General features: G+C 51.4%; 1 protein-coding gene across 1 annotated transcript in view; it reads left to right on the forward strand.

The window, feature by feature from the left end:
• LOC144510244 (1-phosphatidylinositol 4,5-bisphosphate phosphodiesterase eta-2-like) overlaps positions 1–18443 on the forward strand; it is an 84351-nt gene that overhangs the window by 266 nt on the left and 65642 nt on the right. The window contains exons 2-5 of the mRNA XM_078239738.1: positions 2562–3207; positions 8954–9112; positions 16276–16368; positions 17854–17954. Of these exons, the coding sequence (XP_078095864.1) occupies positions 2562–3207; positions 8954–9112; positions 16276–16368; positions 17854–17954 (999 nt within the window). The remainder of the gene's footprint in view (positions 1–2561; positions 3208–8953; positions 9113–16275; positions 16369–17853; positions 17955–18443) is intronic.

The raw sequence follows: 18443 nt of genomic DNA on the forward strand, positions 1-18443 counted from the left end.
CCACCCCCCCAATATCCATAACCCCGTGCATTTACTATGGCTAATTTACTCAACCTGCTCATCTTGGGACACTAAGGGGCAATTTACCACGGCCAATCCACCGAACCGACACATCTTTGGACCATTACAATTGGTGCTCCAGATATTCCAATGAGGGAAGGTTTCTGTAGCCACCTCTGGCAGAAGCACTACCTGAAATGGTGGCAGGAGGTGATTTAATAGTAACTTTCAAAAGGGAATTGGATAGATTCTTGAACGGGGAACAAAAGAAATGCCGGGAAAAGAGCAAGAGGAGTGGGACTAATGGGATAAACTTCACAATGAGCTGCTATAGACACATTGGGCTAAATGGTCTCTTTCTTTGTGGTAAAATTCCACAGCATGTCAAAGGTCCCTGGCACTGATTAAGATTTTGCAGGTTCTTTTTGGGGGGACGAAAGGGACGTTACCTGAGATAATTCCTCATTCCCCTGTCCACAAGACACTGTGCTTGATAACAGGAACAGTGCTCTCAATCCAGCAAGGACATCGAATCATAGAATCCCTACAGTGCAGAAGGAGGCCATTCGGCCCATCAAGTCTGTGCCGACCACAATCCCACCCAGGCCCTATCCCCTTAACCCCATGCATTTACCCTAGCTAGTCCCCCTGACACTAGGGGGCAATTCAGCATGGCCAATCCACCTAACCAGGACATCTTTGGACTGTGGGAGGGAACCGGAGCCACCCGGAAGAAACCCACGCAGACACGGGGAGAACATGCTGACTCCGCACAGACAGTGACCCACTCCGGGAATCGAACCTGGGTCCCTGGCGCTGTGAAGCAGCTGTTGCTAACCACTGTGCCACCATGTCACCCATGTTTCACATCATCGGGTGTACTTGCAAATTTAGACAATAGTTACTCCCAACCCCTCCAAACTATGCAGTTCGATGTCCTTGTAAAAAAAATCATATTTCTGGCCCAGTTAATGCAAATCCTGCTCTGGAGTAAGTGTGATAATGTATAAGGGCATGCCTCTATCTGGTTGGACATATTCCTGAATGTTTTATCAAAGGACAAAGAAAAGTACAGCACGTTCACACGGAAATAATAAGAGAAATTGGGAACTCTCTCCCCTGAACAGGCTGCGGGGCACTGGAAATTTGCCAGATTGATAGATATTTGTTGGGGAAGGGTGTCACAGAATATAGAGCAAATGGTGCTTCAATGGAGTTGTGCTACAGATCAGCAATGATTTAATTGAATAATGGAACAGGTTTGAAGGGCCTCCTCCTGCAGGGGCCAACAATATAATGAAAGATTCATCTTACCCGCTGTTCTTGACCCCGAGGCCCTCAGTTTTACTCTTGCTTAATGAGCAGTGAGTTAGCTTCCTTTTCTGGTTCCCCCGTGCTCCCGAACAAACCATGTCATCTTTCACTGTGATATTGGTGTAGTGATAGGTCTCATTCATTCTCTGTTGGTGTCTCTCTGTCAGATACAGATACTATCCCAGGTATGTCTGTTTTTTATTAAGGAAGTCAAGTGATATGTTGCTACATATCTTCAGTCATGCACCCTCCTTGGACCCAGTCAACCTAGTAAGACAGATCATCTGATTATCCGTTGTCTAACTGTATAGAAGGTACCTCTTTTTGCAAAAATGCAGTGCCAATTAGCAGATAGCACAGAAAGCCAGCAAGGAGGCGCCTGCCACAACCCAGGGACCTTTTGATCTTCAGTCTAACGCTCTCCCAACTGAGCTATTACAGCTTGCACTGGATAGAAGGCAGTGAATAGCCAATCATTTAACCTTCAATAGACAGATGATATTCTAATTGGACAATGGAGTTGGGTTTGAGGTGCCCCTGTTAGGCAGGTGGTCAACCTAAAAGGCAAATCTGGTGCTGTTTTGAGGTTGAACCATGAGATGCTTCCTCAATTTTCTATCAGACATACAAGGTATTTTGAGTGAGCTGGAGACAGACCTATTCTCACCGTCTCGTGCTTGGAGAAGCATGCAAAGGCAGATGCTCCACATAAACACTGACTGTCCAAGTCATGCTGCTCCCCCTTAAGGCCAAGTGTGGCATTCCACCTGAATACTACCATGAATTGATCGGGTGGTGATTGAAAGCATAAGGTCATCAGTGCATTGACAATCAGGGGAAAGTGAGACAGTCCCGCCCGCCACTGGAACGTAGCGGGCAGGTCACGGACCAAGCAAAGTTCCGTTGACCTCTGTCGAGATTTTCCAGTCTTGGGGAGAATGCATCAGAAAATCCCACCCATTTCATACTAAGGATATCTGTGGTAACTAATTAGAGTTGAAAGTGTTTTGATGATTTGTTTCCATGCATTTGCAGCTAATCATGTTATTTAGAGACCACTTTAAGAATGGGACACAATCAGGACATTGATTCAGAGCATATTGTGCCCATTCCATTCCTGTGTATAATAGACTGATGCAGTGAGTAAACTTAGCATTGACTCAACCTTCATGGGTGATAACCTAACTCTCCCTTTGTTCAATATAATGGTTTGACACTGACAGAGTCTTATGTTGTGACACTGACAGGGTCTCTGTGACACTGACACAGTCTCAGGTTGTGACACTGACACAGTTTCAGGTTGTGACACTGACACAGTCTCAGGCTGTGACACTGACAGAGTCTCAGGCTGTGACACTGACACAGTCTCAGGCTGTGACACTGACAGAGTCTCAGGCTGTGACACTGACAGAGTCTCAGGTTGTGACACTGACAGAGTCTCAGGTTGTGACACTGACAGAGTCTCAGGTTGTGACACTGACAGAGTCTCAGGCTGTGACACTGACAGAGTTTCAGGCTGTGACACTGACAGAGTCTCAGGTTGTGACACTGACAGAGTCTCAGGTTGTGACACTGACAGAGTCTCAGGCTGTGACACTGACAGAGTCTCAGGTTGTGACACTGACAGAGTCTCAGGCTGTGACACTGACAGAGTCTCAGGCTGTGACACTGACAGAGTCTCAGGTTGTGACACTGACAGAGTCTCAGGCTGTGACACTGACAGAGTCTCAGGTTGTGACACTGACACAGTTTCAGGCTGTGACACTGACACAGTCTCAGGTTGTGACACTGACAGAGTCTCAGGTTGTGACACTGACAGAGTCTCAGGTTGTGACACTGACACAGTCTCAGGCTGTGACACTGACAGAATCTCAGGCTGTGATGACCATCCGTGTGAGTGACAGGGTTTCACCAGGGCAGTGAATTTCTCTGATGCAGCTTCTTTCTTTATGAACGTATTTGTAGAGGTTGCTTTGCCCAGTCTGGAGGTGGCAGGTCTGGTTAGCAGGGGTGCCACACGTCCCGGCTCCCTCTCTTCTCCTTAACTCACATTTGTGATTGTGTTGATGGGGTGGCCGATTCCAAACATCCCACCTGGGCTAGTTGCCAGTCTGATAACCAGGTTGATGCCGTGCCCAATGCCCGCTCTGCTAGCAAGTCTCAATCTCACAATGGTAGGGGCACTCTAATTTTCCTCAGTGCCCTGGGATAGAGAAGGAAACAGTCGGCCTGTATTCCCATTGCCTCGTCATTATCCAGTGACTCCTAATGTATCCGAGCATGGCCATTAATTGATGGCAGTGTCTGACTTAGCTACGATGGCCACTATGGTTGAATAGCTCACTGATAGGTTGGCACGGGGGGAATATCCAGATACCAGAAGGCTCCATGCCAGGTGCCTGCGGCAACCAGTGAAGAGCAGGAGAAGGAAATTGGAGAGTTAGCCGGATAAATCTGATGTTGGAGCTGATTGCGGAATTAGCTGTCACCCAGTTAGGTTCGACTTCTCAAACAATCTGTTAGTTTTTGATGTCCTTGGCAGAATGCGATCAGTTTCTGTAACAGCACCAAGAGAGAACAACAGCCCTCCAACACTGACGTAAAAATCTAAAAATAGCAATTTCAGCACAACTTTCACAGAAGGTCAATGTCAGCGCAATTCACACGGCTCTTTAATGGATCCGGGGTTTTATCCACCGGCTATAGGGAGCTTCTCAAGTCCCTGGAGCTGAAACGTTACCCAGAACCTCTTTCAAACTAGCATCAGCCTCTCCCCCACCCCCCTCCCCAACCCCGCCTTGTTATCACATTTACAAAACCCTAACGATGGTGATGGAGATAGACAGTGAGGGGCAATGTCAGCGCAGGATTTATTACACCTACCCCTCTGGCAAAGAAAGGAAAGACCAGTGGGGTGGGGTGGGGTGGGGTGGGGTGGGGTGGGGAGGGGGGGGGGTGAGGGGACGTGTGATTTAAACAGTGAGTGGTATTGCTCTGAAATGTGGAAACAGATTCCTCAGGATAAATTACCTGAAGATGGGTATTGTGCAGGGCGATGGGGAATGAGCAGGTGCTCATGCGACTAGCTGGATACCTCTTTCAAAGGGCCACATAGGCATGACAGGCCGAATGGCCTCCTTCTGTGCTGTAGGATTCTATGATTTAAAGGATGAGGAGAGGTCGAGGGTGAAAGGTCAGCCGGATCCCATTGAATAGCGGAACAGGCCCCAAGGACTGCTGCTGTTTCTGACGTCCTAATGTGGGAGAATTAGGAGATTTTTGTGATTCTGAGGCAGTATCTGGTTCCCAGCCCGATGGAGGTATCTTGAGGGAAACATTTTTAATCAGCTCCAATCGCACGCTGAAGGTTTGCACCAACATGTGATATCGCAACATTAAAATATAGAATGACTCAGCACACCTTCCACGATGCCCGACTCCCCACTGTGTCCGCACTGGCCCCGCAAATCCGTCCCAGTTATCCGGGGAGTTTGCTTTGAATGGTGCAACACTCCGCACCCTCATTCCGCACCCTCACTCCGCACCCTCACTCTGAACCCCCACTCCGCACCCCCACTCCGCACCCTCACTCCGCACCCCCACTCCGCACCCCCACTCCGCACCCCCACTCCGCACCCCCACTCCGCACCCCCACTCCGCACCCCCACTCCGCACCCCCACTCCGCACCCCCACTCCGCACCCTCACTCCGCACCCCCACTCCGCACCCCCACTCCGCACCCCCACTCCGCACCCCCACTCCGCACCCCCACTCCGCACCCCCACTCCGCACCCTCACTCCGCACCCCCACTCCGCACCCCCACTCCGCACCCCCACTCCGCACCCTCACTCCGCACCCCCACTCCGCACCCCCACTCCGCACCCCCACTCCGCACCCCCACTCCGCACCCCCACTCCGCACCCCCACTCCGCACCCCCACTCCGCACCCCCACTCCGCACCCTCACTCCGCACCCCAACTCCGCACCCCCACTCCGCACCCTCACTCCGCACCCCCACTCCGAACCCCAACTCCGCACCCCCACTCCGCACCCCCACTCCGCACCCTCACTCCGCACCCTCACTCCGCACTCCCACTCCGCACCCCCACTCCGCACCCTCACTCTGAACCCCCACTCCGCACCCTCACTCCGCACCCCCACTCCGCACCCCCACTCCGCACCCTCACTCCGCACCCCCACTCCGCACCCCCACTCCGCACCCCCACTCCGCACCCCCACTCCGCACCCTCATTCCGCACCCCCACTCCGCACCCCCACTCCGCACCCCCACTCCGCACCCCCACTCCGCACTCCCACTCCGCACCCCCACTCCGCACCCCCACTCCGCACCCCCACTCCGCACTCCCACTCCGCACCCCCACTCCGCACCCTCATTCCGCACCCCCACTCCGCACCCCCACTCCGCACCCCCACTCCGCACCCTCACTCCGCACCCTCACTCCGCACTCCCACTCCGCACCCCCACTCCGCACCCCCACTCCGCACCCCCACTCCGCACCCCCACTCCGCACCCCCACTCCGCACCCCCACTCCGCACCCCCACTCCGCACTCCCACTCCGCACCCTCACTCCGCACCCCCACTCCGCACCCTCACTCCGCACACTCACTCCGCACCCCCACTCCGCACCCTCACTCCGCACCCCCACTCCGCACCCTCACTCCGCACACTCACTCCGCACTCCCACTCCGCACCCTCACTCCGCACCCCCACTCCGCACCCCCACTCCGCACCCTCACTCCGCACCCCCACTCCGCACCCTCACTCCGCACTCCCACTCCGCACCCCCACTCCGCACTCCCACTCCGCACCCTCACTCCGCACTCCCACTCCGCACCCTCACTCCGCACCCCCACTCCGCACCCTCACTCCGCACCCCCACTCCGCACCCTCACTCCGCACCCCCACTCCGCACCCCCACTCCGCACCCCCACTCCGCACCCCCACTCCGCACCCCCACTCCGCACTCCCACTCCGCACTCCCACTCCGCACCCCCACTCCGCACCCCCACTCCGCACCCCCACTCCGCACTCCCACTCCGCACTCCCACTCCGCACCCCCACTCCGCACCCCCACTCCGCACCCCCACTCCGCACTCCCACTCCGCACCCCCACTCCGCACCCTCACTCCGCACCCCCACTCTGCACCCTCACTCCGCACCCCCACTCCGCACCCCCACTCCGCACCCTCACTCCGCACCCCCACTCCGCACCCTCACTCCGCACCCCCACTCCGCACCCCCTCTCCGCACCCTCACTCCGCACCCTCACTCCGCACCCTCACTCCGCACCCTCACTCCGCACCCCCACTCCGCACCCCCACTCCGCACCCTCACTCCGCACCCTCACTCCGCACCCTCACTCTGAACCCTCACCCTTGACCCTCACACTGAAGCCTCACTCTGAACCCTCACTCTGAACCCTCACTCTGAACCCTCACCCTCGACCCTCACTCTGAACCCTCACCCTTGACCCTCACCCTTAACCCTCACTGTGAACCCTCACTGTGAACCCTCACTGTGAACCCTTACTCTGAACCCTCACTCTGAACCCTCACTCTGAACCCTCACCCTCGACCCTCACTCTGAACCCTCACCCTTGACCCTCGCACTGAAGCCTCATTCTGAACCCTCACTCTGAACCCTCACCCTCGACCCTCACTCTGAACCCTCACCCTTGACCCTCACACTGAAGCCTCATTCTGAACCCTCACTCTGAACCCTCACTCCAAATCCTCACCCTCACTCTGAACCCTCACTCTGAACCCTCTGAACCCTCACTCTGAACCCTCACTCTGAACCCTCACTCTGAACCCTCACTCTGAACCCTCACTCCGACCCCTCACCCTCGACCCGCACACTGAACCCTCACTCCGACCCCTCACCCTCAACCCTCACACTGAACTCTCACTCCGAACCCTCACTCCGAACCCTCACTCTGAACCCTCACTCCGATCCCTCACCCTCGACCCTCACTCTGAACCCTCAGTGTCTTCACAAAGAGTGAAAATGTGTCACTGGTAAACACTCGACAAGTCTTGTGACCTCACGGAACGGGAAAGTAAGCAGAATTAACGTGTCAGGTCCATGACCGTTCGTCAGCACTGATGAACAATTTAGCATATTGTGTGTTCCATTCCCAGGATCAGGATGGTCCTGGACTATACATGTCGAGCTACAACTGAGGGACATAATGTGGAGATGCCGGTGTTGGACTGGGGTCAACACAATAAGAAGTCTCACAACAGGTTTATTTGGTAGCAAAAGCCACAAGCTTTCGGAGCGCTGCTCCTTCGTCAGGTGGGTGGGAGTTCTGATCACAAACAGGGCACAAAGACACAAACTCAATTTACATGAATAATGATTGGAATGTGAGTCTTTACAGCTAATCAAGTCTTAAAGGTACAGACAATGTGAGTGGAGGGAGCATCAAGCACAGGTTAAAGAGATGTGTATTGTCTCCAGACAGGACAGCCAGTGAGATTTTGCACATCCAGGCAGGTTGTGGGGGTTACAGATAGTGTGACATGAACCCAATATCCCAGTTGAGGCCGTCCTCATGTGTGCGGAACCTGGTTATCAGTCTCTGCTCAGCGACTCTGCGCTGTCGTGTGACGTGAAGGCCGCCTTGGAGAACGCTTACCCGGAGATCAGAGGCTGAATGCCCGTGACCGCTGAAGTGCTCCCCAACAGGAAGAGAACAGTCTTGCCTGGTGATTGTCGAGTGGTGTACATTCATCCGTTGTCGTAGCGTCTGCATGGTTTCCCCAATGTACCATGCCTCGGGACATCCTTTCCTGCAGCGTAACAGTTAGACAACGTTGGCCGAGTTGCAAGAGTAGGTACCGTGTACCTGGTGGATGGTGTTCTCGCGTGAGATGATGGCATCCGTGTCGATGATCCGGCACGTCTTGTAGAGGTTGCTGTGGCAGGGTTGTGTGGTGCCGTGGTCATAGTTCTCCTGAAGGCTGGGTAGTTTGCTGCGGACAATGGTCTGTTTGAGGTTGTGCGGTTGTTTGAAGGCAAGAAGTGGGGGTGTGGGGATGGCCTTGGCGAGATGACATGTTGAAGGCTCCGGAGGAGATGCCGTAGCTTCTCCGCTCCGGGGAAGTACTGGACGACGAAGGGCACTCTGTCCACCGTGTCCCGTGTTTGTCTTCTGAGGAGGTTGGTGCGGTTTTTCGCTGTGGTGCGTCGGAACTGTCGATCGATGAGTCGAGCACCATATCCTGTTCTTATGAGGGCATCTTTCAGCGTCTGGAGGTGTCTGTTGCGATCCTCCTCATCCAGGGATAGATCCAGGGATAGAGGCAGGGATAGATTCTTGATTATCCTTCTCAATTTCATATCCATTAGAGACTCCTTTGGTTGATGTAGAGCTTGTTCTGTGCATAGAAGTCATCAAATTGCATGTCCATCCATTGTATAAACTATAGGTTCGTTGTGGGATGTAGGAGCCATTTGATTAGTTCCCATGTTGCTTTCTCCCCCCCCCCCCCTCCACTCTCCCCCTCCTCCTCCTCCATTGTCTGTTCTGTCTCCCCTTTTGTTCTCTCTGCCACTTGCTTTGCAGTTGAGATGGATTTAATGAGGCTGTCTCTTATCTCTTTGCCAATAGGCCATGGCCAACCGGAAGCACGTGGAGAGCATTGCTAAGAAGAAGCTGGATTCGCTGCTGAAGGAATCGAAAATCCGAGACCGGGAAGATCCCGATAGCTTCAGCGTCAACGCCATCCCTCAGGGGGGCAAAATCTGCCAGAAGTCGGACTCGAAGAAGGTAGCCCCAACTCCGCCCCTCGGCCACCCTCCCTCGCCCCCTGCCTCCACCACCTCGCACACTCACACCAGCTCAGGTTATCTTGGTTACACCTGTTTGACAAAAGCACCCCCTGTCCGCCAGGGGATGGCACAGTGATTAGCACTGCTGCCTCACAGCGCCAGGGACCCGGGTTCGATTCCCGGCTCAGGTCACTGTCTGTGTGGAGTTTGCACGTTCTCCTCGTGTCCGCGTGGGTTTCCTCCAGGTGCTGCGGTTTTCCTCCCACAGTCCAAAGATGTGCGGGTTAGGTTGATTGGCCGTGCTAAATTGCCCCTTAGTGTCCCGAGATACGTCAGTTAGAGGGCTGAAGGGGGTAAATGTGTGGGGTTGTGGGGATAGGGCCTGAAGTGGGATTGTTGTCGGTACAGACTCAATGGGCCAAATGGCCTCCTTCTGCACTGTAGGGTTCCTATGATTCTATTTCTATAGCTCAGTCTCTGAGTCCAAAGGTTGTGGGTTCGAGCCCCCACTCCAGACACATGGAGCCGGATTTCCCTGCGGATCCGGCAGTCTCACCATTACTACCCAGCAGTCCATTCACCTGCATGAGATCAGCTGGTCCTGCCTCACTGTGTCCACGGAACAAAAACTTGCATTTATAGAGCGCCTTTCACACAGAAAGCTGCTTCACAGAAATGTAATTAAGGGAAGGTGGACACTGCGGCGGTGCACGGAATCCTGGTTAAAGAGCTCGGTATTGAGGAGTAGAGAGGCGCAGGAATAAATTCCAGAGATTGGTGCCTAGACAGGTAAAAGCACAGCCTCGAAGAGTGAAGCGATGGGGACAGACATGAGAGCAGGTTCCGGGATGATTATAGAGTTGGAGGCGATTACAGGGAATAGGAAGTGACAAAGATGTGAAAGAACTTTAACATTATGCAAATTTAAAGTTTATTTATTAGTGTCACAAGTAGGCTTACATTAACACTGCAATGAAGTTACTGTGAAAATCCCCTAGTCGCCACACTCCGGCACCTGTTCGGCTACACTGATTTGATTTTGATTTTGATTTATTATTGTCACATGTATTAACATACAATGAAAAGTATTGTTCCTTGCACGCTATACAGACAAGAAACAATACTTTTCACTGTATGTTAATACATGTGACAATAATAAATCAAAATCAAAATTTAGCACGGCCAATGCACCTAACCAGCACGTCTTTCAGACTGTGGGAGGAAACCGGAGCCCCCGGAGGAAACCCACGCAGACACGGGGAGAACATGCAAACTCCACACAGACAGTGACCCAAGCCGGGAATCGAACCCGGGTCCCTGGCGCTGTGAGGCAGCAGTGCTAACCCACTGTGCCATCGTGCCACCCCCAATTATGGGACCGGGAACCGGTGTGGGTGAATGAGGGCAGGGATGGTGAATGAGAGGGATTGAATTTTAAGGGGCGTCTTGACAAATACATGAGTAGGATGGAAATAGGGGGATATGGTCCCCAGAAGGGTGGGGGGGTTTTAGTTCAGACGGGCAGCCATGGGTCGGTGCAGGCTTGGAGGGCCAAAGGGCCTGTTACTGTGCTGTAACGTTCTTTGTTAATCCAAGGGATTACGCCACCCTGCTCTTGGCTGCCCCGCCAACATTCCCTGTTTGTTATCTTCTCTGTCAGATCCTTTTAACATTTTAAACACCACTTCAATGCGATCCTTTAACAGTGACAAATGAAGTTTTGCTGTCTCTAAGCTGTGTTATCAGTAATTACAGAGCAATTCACAACAGAGAGGGAGCAGGTCTCCACAAGCGGCACATAGTCCTAATTGAAAGGATAAAATCAGCAATTAGAATTCAAGTGATGTGTTTTATTAAAACTGAAATGAGATTTAACGTAGAACACCTTAAGCTCGTTCACCCCTGTTTGGCTTAGCTTTTGGTGTAATTAAGCTGCCTGCCTTGAGGGAATTAGAATTACCAGCAAACCAGGTTCAATGGTTCTTCAATAGTACTTGACGATTGTCATTCGGAAACGTGTGGGTAGAATATCCTACGAGGAATGGATAAGGTTGTCCAATCTGGTTAGCTATATCGCTAGACTTCCCACCCCGTCCCCCAGTTACCCCGTCCAATCAAACAGCAGCTTTTTCCCCTTCTCCAATTACATTTACAGCCAATAACTAAAAGAAAATGTAAAGGAAAATCCCCCCTTTTTGAAAGGCCCCCCCAAGATTTTTCACATCCAACTGATATCCAGGATGTTAATCTCTGTGTGGCACGGTAGCCCAGTGGTTAGCACTGCTGTCTCTCAGCGCCAGGGACCTGGGTTCGATTCCCAGCTTGGGTCACTGTCTGTGTGGAGTTTGCACATTCTCCCCGTGTCTGCGTGGGTTTCCTCCGGGTGCTCCGGTTTCCTCCCATACTCCAAAGATGTGCTGGTTAGGTGGATTGGCCATGCTAAATTGCCCCTTAGTGTTGGGGGATTAGCAGGGTAAATATGTGGGGTTACAGGGATAAGGTCTGGGTGGGATTGTTTTCGGTGCAGACTCAATGGGCTGAATGGCCTCCTTTTGTACTGAAGGGATTCAATGTACGATCAAAGCAATCGGTCATAGAATCCCTACAGTATAGAAGGAGGCCATCGAGTCTGCACCGACCACAATCCCACCCAGGCCCTATCCCCATAACTCTGCATATTTACCCTACTAATCCCCTGACACTAAGGGGCAATTTAGCATGGCCAATCCACCTAACCCGCACATCTTTGGACTGTGGGAGGAAACCGGAGCACTTGGAGGAAACCCACGCAGACACGGGGAGAATGTGCAAACTCCACACAGGCAGTGACCCAAGGCCAGGAATCGAACCTGGGTTCCTGGCGCTGAGAGGCAGCAGTGCTAACCACTGTGCCACCGTGCCACCCACATGCAGCAAGTTAGTACCATTCGCAAAAACGTCCCGATTTTCTGCTCCGTGAACAGTTTCTCTTTAACCTTTGAACCAGAGATGGTTACTGTGCAGTGGGAGGCCATTCGGTCCATGTCTGTCCACACTGTTTAGTGGAACAGTCTGTATTTATCCAGAGGGCAGAACTGAGAGAATCTTGCACTCACGGAGTGAGTCTTTCTAATGGGATGTTAAATCGAAGGCAGCAAATAGTATAAAAAGAACCTGCTTTAAATTCACAGCTGCTCCCTCAGTATGCAGTGTATGTATTGGGCCGATGTGGAGAGATCCTATTCTTCATTACAATGTCCGGTGTGCAGTTAGCGTTGAGCTGGCAGTTTGCTGGTCTTCTCAGAAGAAGGAGGGGAGGTCATCAAGCCTGTTCCACCTTTCACTGAGAGCTGAGTTGTGGAGTCTCTCCACCCGCCAGCTTCATATCCTTGACCAGTGAAAACCTATCGATCTCAGGTTTAAGATTACTAATTGAGCTAGCGTCAAGTGACATGTAACCCCTTTATGTCTCATGTGACCTTTTCTCTACCCTCACATCAGAAATGCAGCTCTGGGTCCCCGTCTACAGTGGAGAAGTCTGCGGTAAGTTGATTGTCCCTTGATTTGTGTTGGTTCGATACAGCTCTTGGGGCAAAAGGGGTCAAAGGAAGTGCGGGGGTGGGGGGAGGAAGGTGGGATCAGCTATTGAGTTGGATGATTATAATGAATGGCAAGCGGACTCGTAGGTCCAAATGGTCTCGTCCTCTGATTCTCTATGTTTCTACGACCAGCGGGTAATAACTGTAAAGATCACGGAGCTGTCACCGAGATTCAATTAAAGCAACTTAGGCTGCTAGTAACACGCCCCAACGGTGGGGCGGCACGGTGGCACAGTGGTTAGCACTGCTGCCTCACAGTGCCAGGGACCCGGGTTCAATTCCAGCCTCGGGTCACTGTCTGTGTGGAGTTTGCACATTCTCCCCATGTCTGCGCGGGTTTTCTCCGGGTGCTCCGGTTTCCTCCCACACTCCAAAGATGTGCGGGTTAGGTGAATTGGCCGTACTAAATTGACCCGAGTGTCAGGGGATTAGCAGGGTAAATATGTGAGGTTACCCAAATAGGTCCTGGGCGGGATTGTGGTCAGTGCAGATTTGATGGGCCAAATGGCCTCCTCCTGCACTGTAGGGATTATGTGAATAATGTACCGCTGTTATCAGAGTGGCAGCCTCTGAATCGGAAGGCCGTGTGCTCAAGTCCCTGCTCCAGAGCCGGCACCTCCGGCAGTGCAGCACTCCCTCGGGACTGTCACCCTGAATTAGTGTTCTATTGCCTCAAGTGGGTTCTGAGCCCATGACGTGACTGAATGATCGCTCCCTCGGGGCAAACAGAGACGAACAATAAATGCAGCTTTGCGAGCACCGCCTACAAAATCAACCCAAACCCGATAACTAATCCTGACCGCAGCAGATTGACGGAGAATTCTGGGCTGGGCTTTAACGTGACTTTAAATGCAGCTCCTGTGTACGGGGAGGCTGACACTGCCTGCTGGGATTAATAGATCGGCTGAACTGATTGGAGACCCTGGGGACTGCGGGGAAGTGAGTGGGACAGTGAGGAGCCAGGCGTGCCTGACAGATCTCCAGACTTCATCGCTGTGCTGTCAGATTCACCTCTGGTTCAAGCTGCAACATCACAGAGGGAGTTTCCTAAAGGTTTCCTAAAGTGCAGAGACAGCACCAAAACAGGCCATTCAGCCCACAGGAATCTCCTCCCACTCCACTCCATCTCATTCTATCAACATATCCTTTCATTCCGTTCTCCCTCAGCTGTTTCTCTAACTTCCCCTTGAATACATACACACTGTTCGCCTCAACTACCCCATGTGGTAGCAAGTTCCACATTCTCACCCCTCTGTCCAGTAAATTTCTCTGGAATTCCTTAAGACCATAAGACTGAGAAGCAGAAGTAGGCCATTCAGCCCATCGAGTCTGCGCCGCCACTCATTGAGATCATGAGTGATCTGATGTAATAATCCTCAACTCCACTTTCCCGTCTTATCCCCATGCCCTTGATCCCTTACTGATTAAAAATCTATCTATCTTAGTCTCAAACATATTTCTACAGCTGTCTGTGGTAAAGAATTCCACAGATTCCCTACCCTCTGAGAGTAGAAATTCCTCTTCATCTCTGTCTTATTGGATTTATTAGTGACTATCTTATGTTTATGGTCCCTAATTTTGAATTCCCCCACCAAGGAAAACGTCTTCTCCATGTCTAACATGTCAAACCCATTCATCAAGGAGGCGATGGCCTAGTGGTATTATCGCTAGACTATTAATCCAGAAACTCAACTAGTCTGGGGACACGAGTTCGAATCCCGCCACGGCAGACGGTGGAATTTGAATTCAATAAAAAGTATCTGGAATTAAGAATCTACCGATGACCATGAAACCATTGCCGATTGTTGGAAAAACCCATCTGGTTCAATAATGTCCTTTGGGGAAGGAAATCTGCCGTCCTTACCCGGTCTGGCCGACATGTGACTCCAGAGCCACAGCAATGTGGTTGATTCTCAACTGTCCTCTGAAATGGCCAAGCAAGCCATTCAGTTTCAAGGGCAACTAGGGATGGGCAATAAATGCTGGCCCAGCCAGTGACACCCAGGTCCCATGAATGAATAAAAAAAAATCTTAACCCATGACATTTGGTTGTGGTTTGTATCTCTGATTCAGGTGGTTGTGAGTTCACAGTCTCACTGCAGTGACCTGAGCACTGAAATCAGGCCTTGCCCTCCGTGTTGCATTGTCAGAGGTGGAATTGTGCAGATGCGACTGTTAAACTGGGAGCCTGGTCTACTCTCTCGGGCCGGGGATGGGGAGGGGGAGGGGGTGGTGTATTAAACCCCATGGCACTACATTGAATAAGAGCAATGACATTCTCCCCAGTGTCCTGGGCCGATATTTGTCATTTGACCAACATCAGTGAAAAACCGATTTATAAACAAAGCCAGCCAAGCTGTGAGAAACTAATAACTAAAAAATATAGTGAGTGCTGCGGCATTCATCTTACACAGAGACGCATCTCCGATACCATTCTCACAAAGTACACATTTTAACCCCCTTCCGCATCCCTTCATGCTTTCAATGTCTCCAGGAAGGTGGACGTTTGTAAACTGCCAGAAATGATTTTTTCACATTGCTGTAGTGGGATCTTGCTGTGCACAAATTGGCTGCCACATTTCCGATGTGACAACAGTGATTGGACTGGGAAGTACCTCACTGGCCGTGAGCTGCTTTGGGGAGTGTTGTGAAAGATGTATAAATGTGAACTTCTTGTCAGAATTAAATTATTTGAAGGCCACTTTATTCCCAGTACAGTGGCAGCGTCTGTATGTCTGTGGGCTTTTCTCAGACACCAGACAAGTGTTGCATTGGCACACTGAACGAGGGGATAACATTCAGACAGCTGGCACCACTGTGCTGTCTGTAACCTGTGTCAAATCTCAGCTGAAAGCTTCAGTGCTGCCACTGGATTGAAAATGGGAACATATTGTTTAATTTTGCAAGCCCTGTGAACATTGGAGGTGATTAAAAGGGGGTTGGGGGGGGCAACTTGTGAACAGAAACTGTGTCACCATGGCTGTCATTTGTGATTTTTTAACTCAATCATTTCAAATGATTCAATTCTATGCATCTTTTTCTGTTTCCTCCCTATTTGATTGTCCCTTTGTCTCACTGTCTCTCCCTTTCTAATTCTACATGTGGTTTTGTGTTGTTCTCACTGCGTGTCCCTCACTTTCTTTAAATTCATGTCTTCATTTCTGCTTCTCTTTCTCGATACGAATGTCACTGTGTGTTTCTCTATTCACCTGATACTTGTTCTCTTTCTGTCTGTATGCATGTACTGCCCTCCCCCGTCCCTGGTTCACTCTACCCGCGCATCTCTATCTATGGTTCTGTCTCTCTCTCTGATTCTGTGTATGTTCTCTTTTTGCTTGTGTGTGTGTGTGCGTGTTTGCATGTGGTGTGTGTATGTTTGCGTGTGTGTGTTCTCTCTGGTTCTCTGTGTCTCCCTCTCTCTGGTCTACTTTCTATCTGTGTATCTCTCTGCCTCTGTGTATCTTTGATTGGTGTCTGTACATTCCTCTCTTGGATTTCCCTCTCCGTGTCGATCTCTCTCTACATGGTCCCTGCTGCGTGTCTGTCTCTCCATCTTCTCCACGTATCCGTTGCCTCCTGACAGAGTAAAACGGAAGATGGCACCGATTCTGGAGAAGATCCGACATCTAACAAGAGGCATAGTCGATCCTTCATCGGTAGCTTTTCCAAGCGGAAGGTCAGTGGGGGTTGGTTTTTATCAGGACTGTGCAGAGTTAGCATGTACAGAGGAAACTCTGGCCCAGAATGTAATCCCTCTGCAGTAACATTGACAATCCCTGGCGCCAGGTCAATGCGGCAAGTGCAAACTGAGGAGTTTGTAAAGATGGGCTTTCGGCGTGACCCCTGGATAGGTGGGCCCACTACGGTTCAGTCACCTCAGCGTTAAAAGGTCGTGGGTTCAAGCCCCACTCTAGGGCTTTGAACACATGTTGCAGGCTGACCTTTTGACTTTTAGATGTGGCATTAAACCGAGGAGGCCCCATTTGCCATCTCGGGTGGACATGAATAAAACATCCCATGGCACTATTGAAATAAGAGCAACGCTGCATCCGCCCCCCCCCCCCCCCTCCCCATTCCCCCCCACCACCACCATCCCGTGTCCTGGCCAATATACACCCCTCAACCAGCACTACTAATAACATGATTCTCTGCTCACTATCACATTGCTGTGTGTGTGATCTTGCTGTGTGCAAATTGGCTGCTTTGTTTCCAACATCACAACACTGATGCCTTGAAAGTACTTCATTCACAATGTACATTGAGATGTCCTGAGACATGAAAGTCACTATATAAAATGTAATCTTCCTGTGATCAGCTTGTGATCAGTGATGCTCAGCCAGGCTGGTACCGCTGAGAATAGTGTGTGTGGAAATGGAGATGGTTCCCGGAGTAACGGGCAGACATCCTGTGATTGTATCCACACAGTGGGTGCGTTGCGTACAGTGGGAGAGTTGAATGACCCTGAATTCGCTGTCCATGTGGCTGAGTGGGTAAAGCATCATTCAGAGATGTGGGGGTGTCCAGAACCAGGGGTCACAGACTGAGAATACAGCGTAGACCGTTTTGGACAGAGATGAGGGGAAATTTCTTCACCCAGAGACTGGTCAGCCTGTGGAATTCACGACCACAGAACGCAGTTGAGGCCAAAACATTGTATATTTTCATGAAGCAGTTGGATACAGCACTTGAGGTGATGGGGATCAAAGGATATGGGGGGAAGGTGGGATCAGGCTATTGGGTTGGATGATCAGCCATGATCATAATGAATGGTGGAGCAGGCTCAAAGGGCCGAATGGCCTCCTCCTGCTCCTATTTTCTATGTCCTCGGTTCAGTTTTAGGCAGAGTGGTGGGCAGGCGCCACTGGAGTTAACCCCTTTTTGACCTAGAGAGGGGGACAATCAGCTCGGGCTCTGTGTGGTTGCTTATCTGGGTGAGGCCAGGTCGGGTTTGCTTTTGATGCCTGTTATAGTCAAATAGCATTTGTTGTCGAGGATGGTGCATGAAGAATGGCGGGGCACGAGTGAGTTGCTCACCCCTGTAGATCGGGAAGCCGGTCAGTCCTCTCTGAGGATAAAGACAGTTGCCAGAAGCAATGTGGTGTCAAAGAGCACGTTTATCCAACTGAGCGTTAATTCAATGTGAACGGATCATTCGTTGCAGAAAAAGACAGTGAAGATGAAGAAGTCGTCAAGCTTCGAGGATGATGAGGAAGACCATGACCACCAGGCAGCTGCTGGCCGAACAACGGTGCACATGATGAGGTAAGAGATGGCGATGAAGTAAAGATTCCAGTTTGGGAAGTTACACAGAGAGACTGCCGCACTGAGGAGAGGAAAAGGAGCATCCAAACGGATGGTAACCATTGCAAGGAGGTCGGACACTATTGCCGGAATTTTATCGGCACCCCTGCCATAAGACCGTAAGACATAGGAGCAAAATTAGGCCACTCGGCCCATCGAGTCTGCTCCGCCATTCAATCATGGCTGATATTTTTCTCATCCCCATTCTCCTGCCTTTTCCCCATAACCCCTGATCCCCTGCTCAAATTCTCCGTTGACCTCGGGCGGGATCTTACGAGCCTTGGGTGGGCGAGGCGGTAAAATTCCGGCATATCAGTCAGCTGATCACATGTTTTCCGGACTCATTCAAAATTTAATAGCCTGATCCGAGGCGAACCTCACTCATTTTAATAACACCGCTATCAGAAGACAATTGCAGGTGAGGAAGGCCACTCTTCCCTTCAATCCTCC

Source organism: Mustelus asterias, chromosome 22 (assembly GCF_964213995.1).
Source record: "Mustelus asterias chromosome 22, sMusAst1.hap1.1, whole genome shotgun sequence".
Classification (NCBI taxonomy): Eukaryota; Metazoa; Chordata; class Chondrichthyes; order Carcharhiniformes; family Triakidae; genus Mustelus; species Mustelus asterias.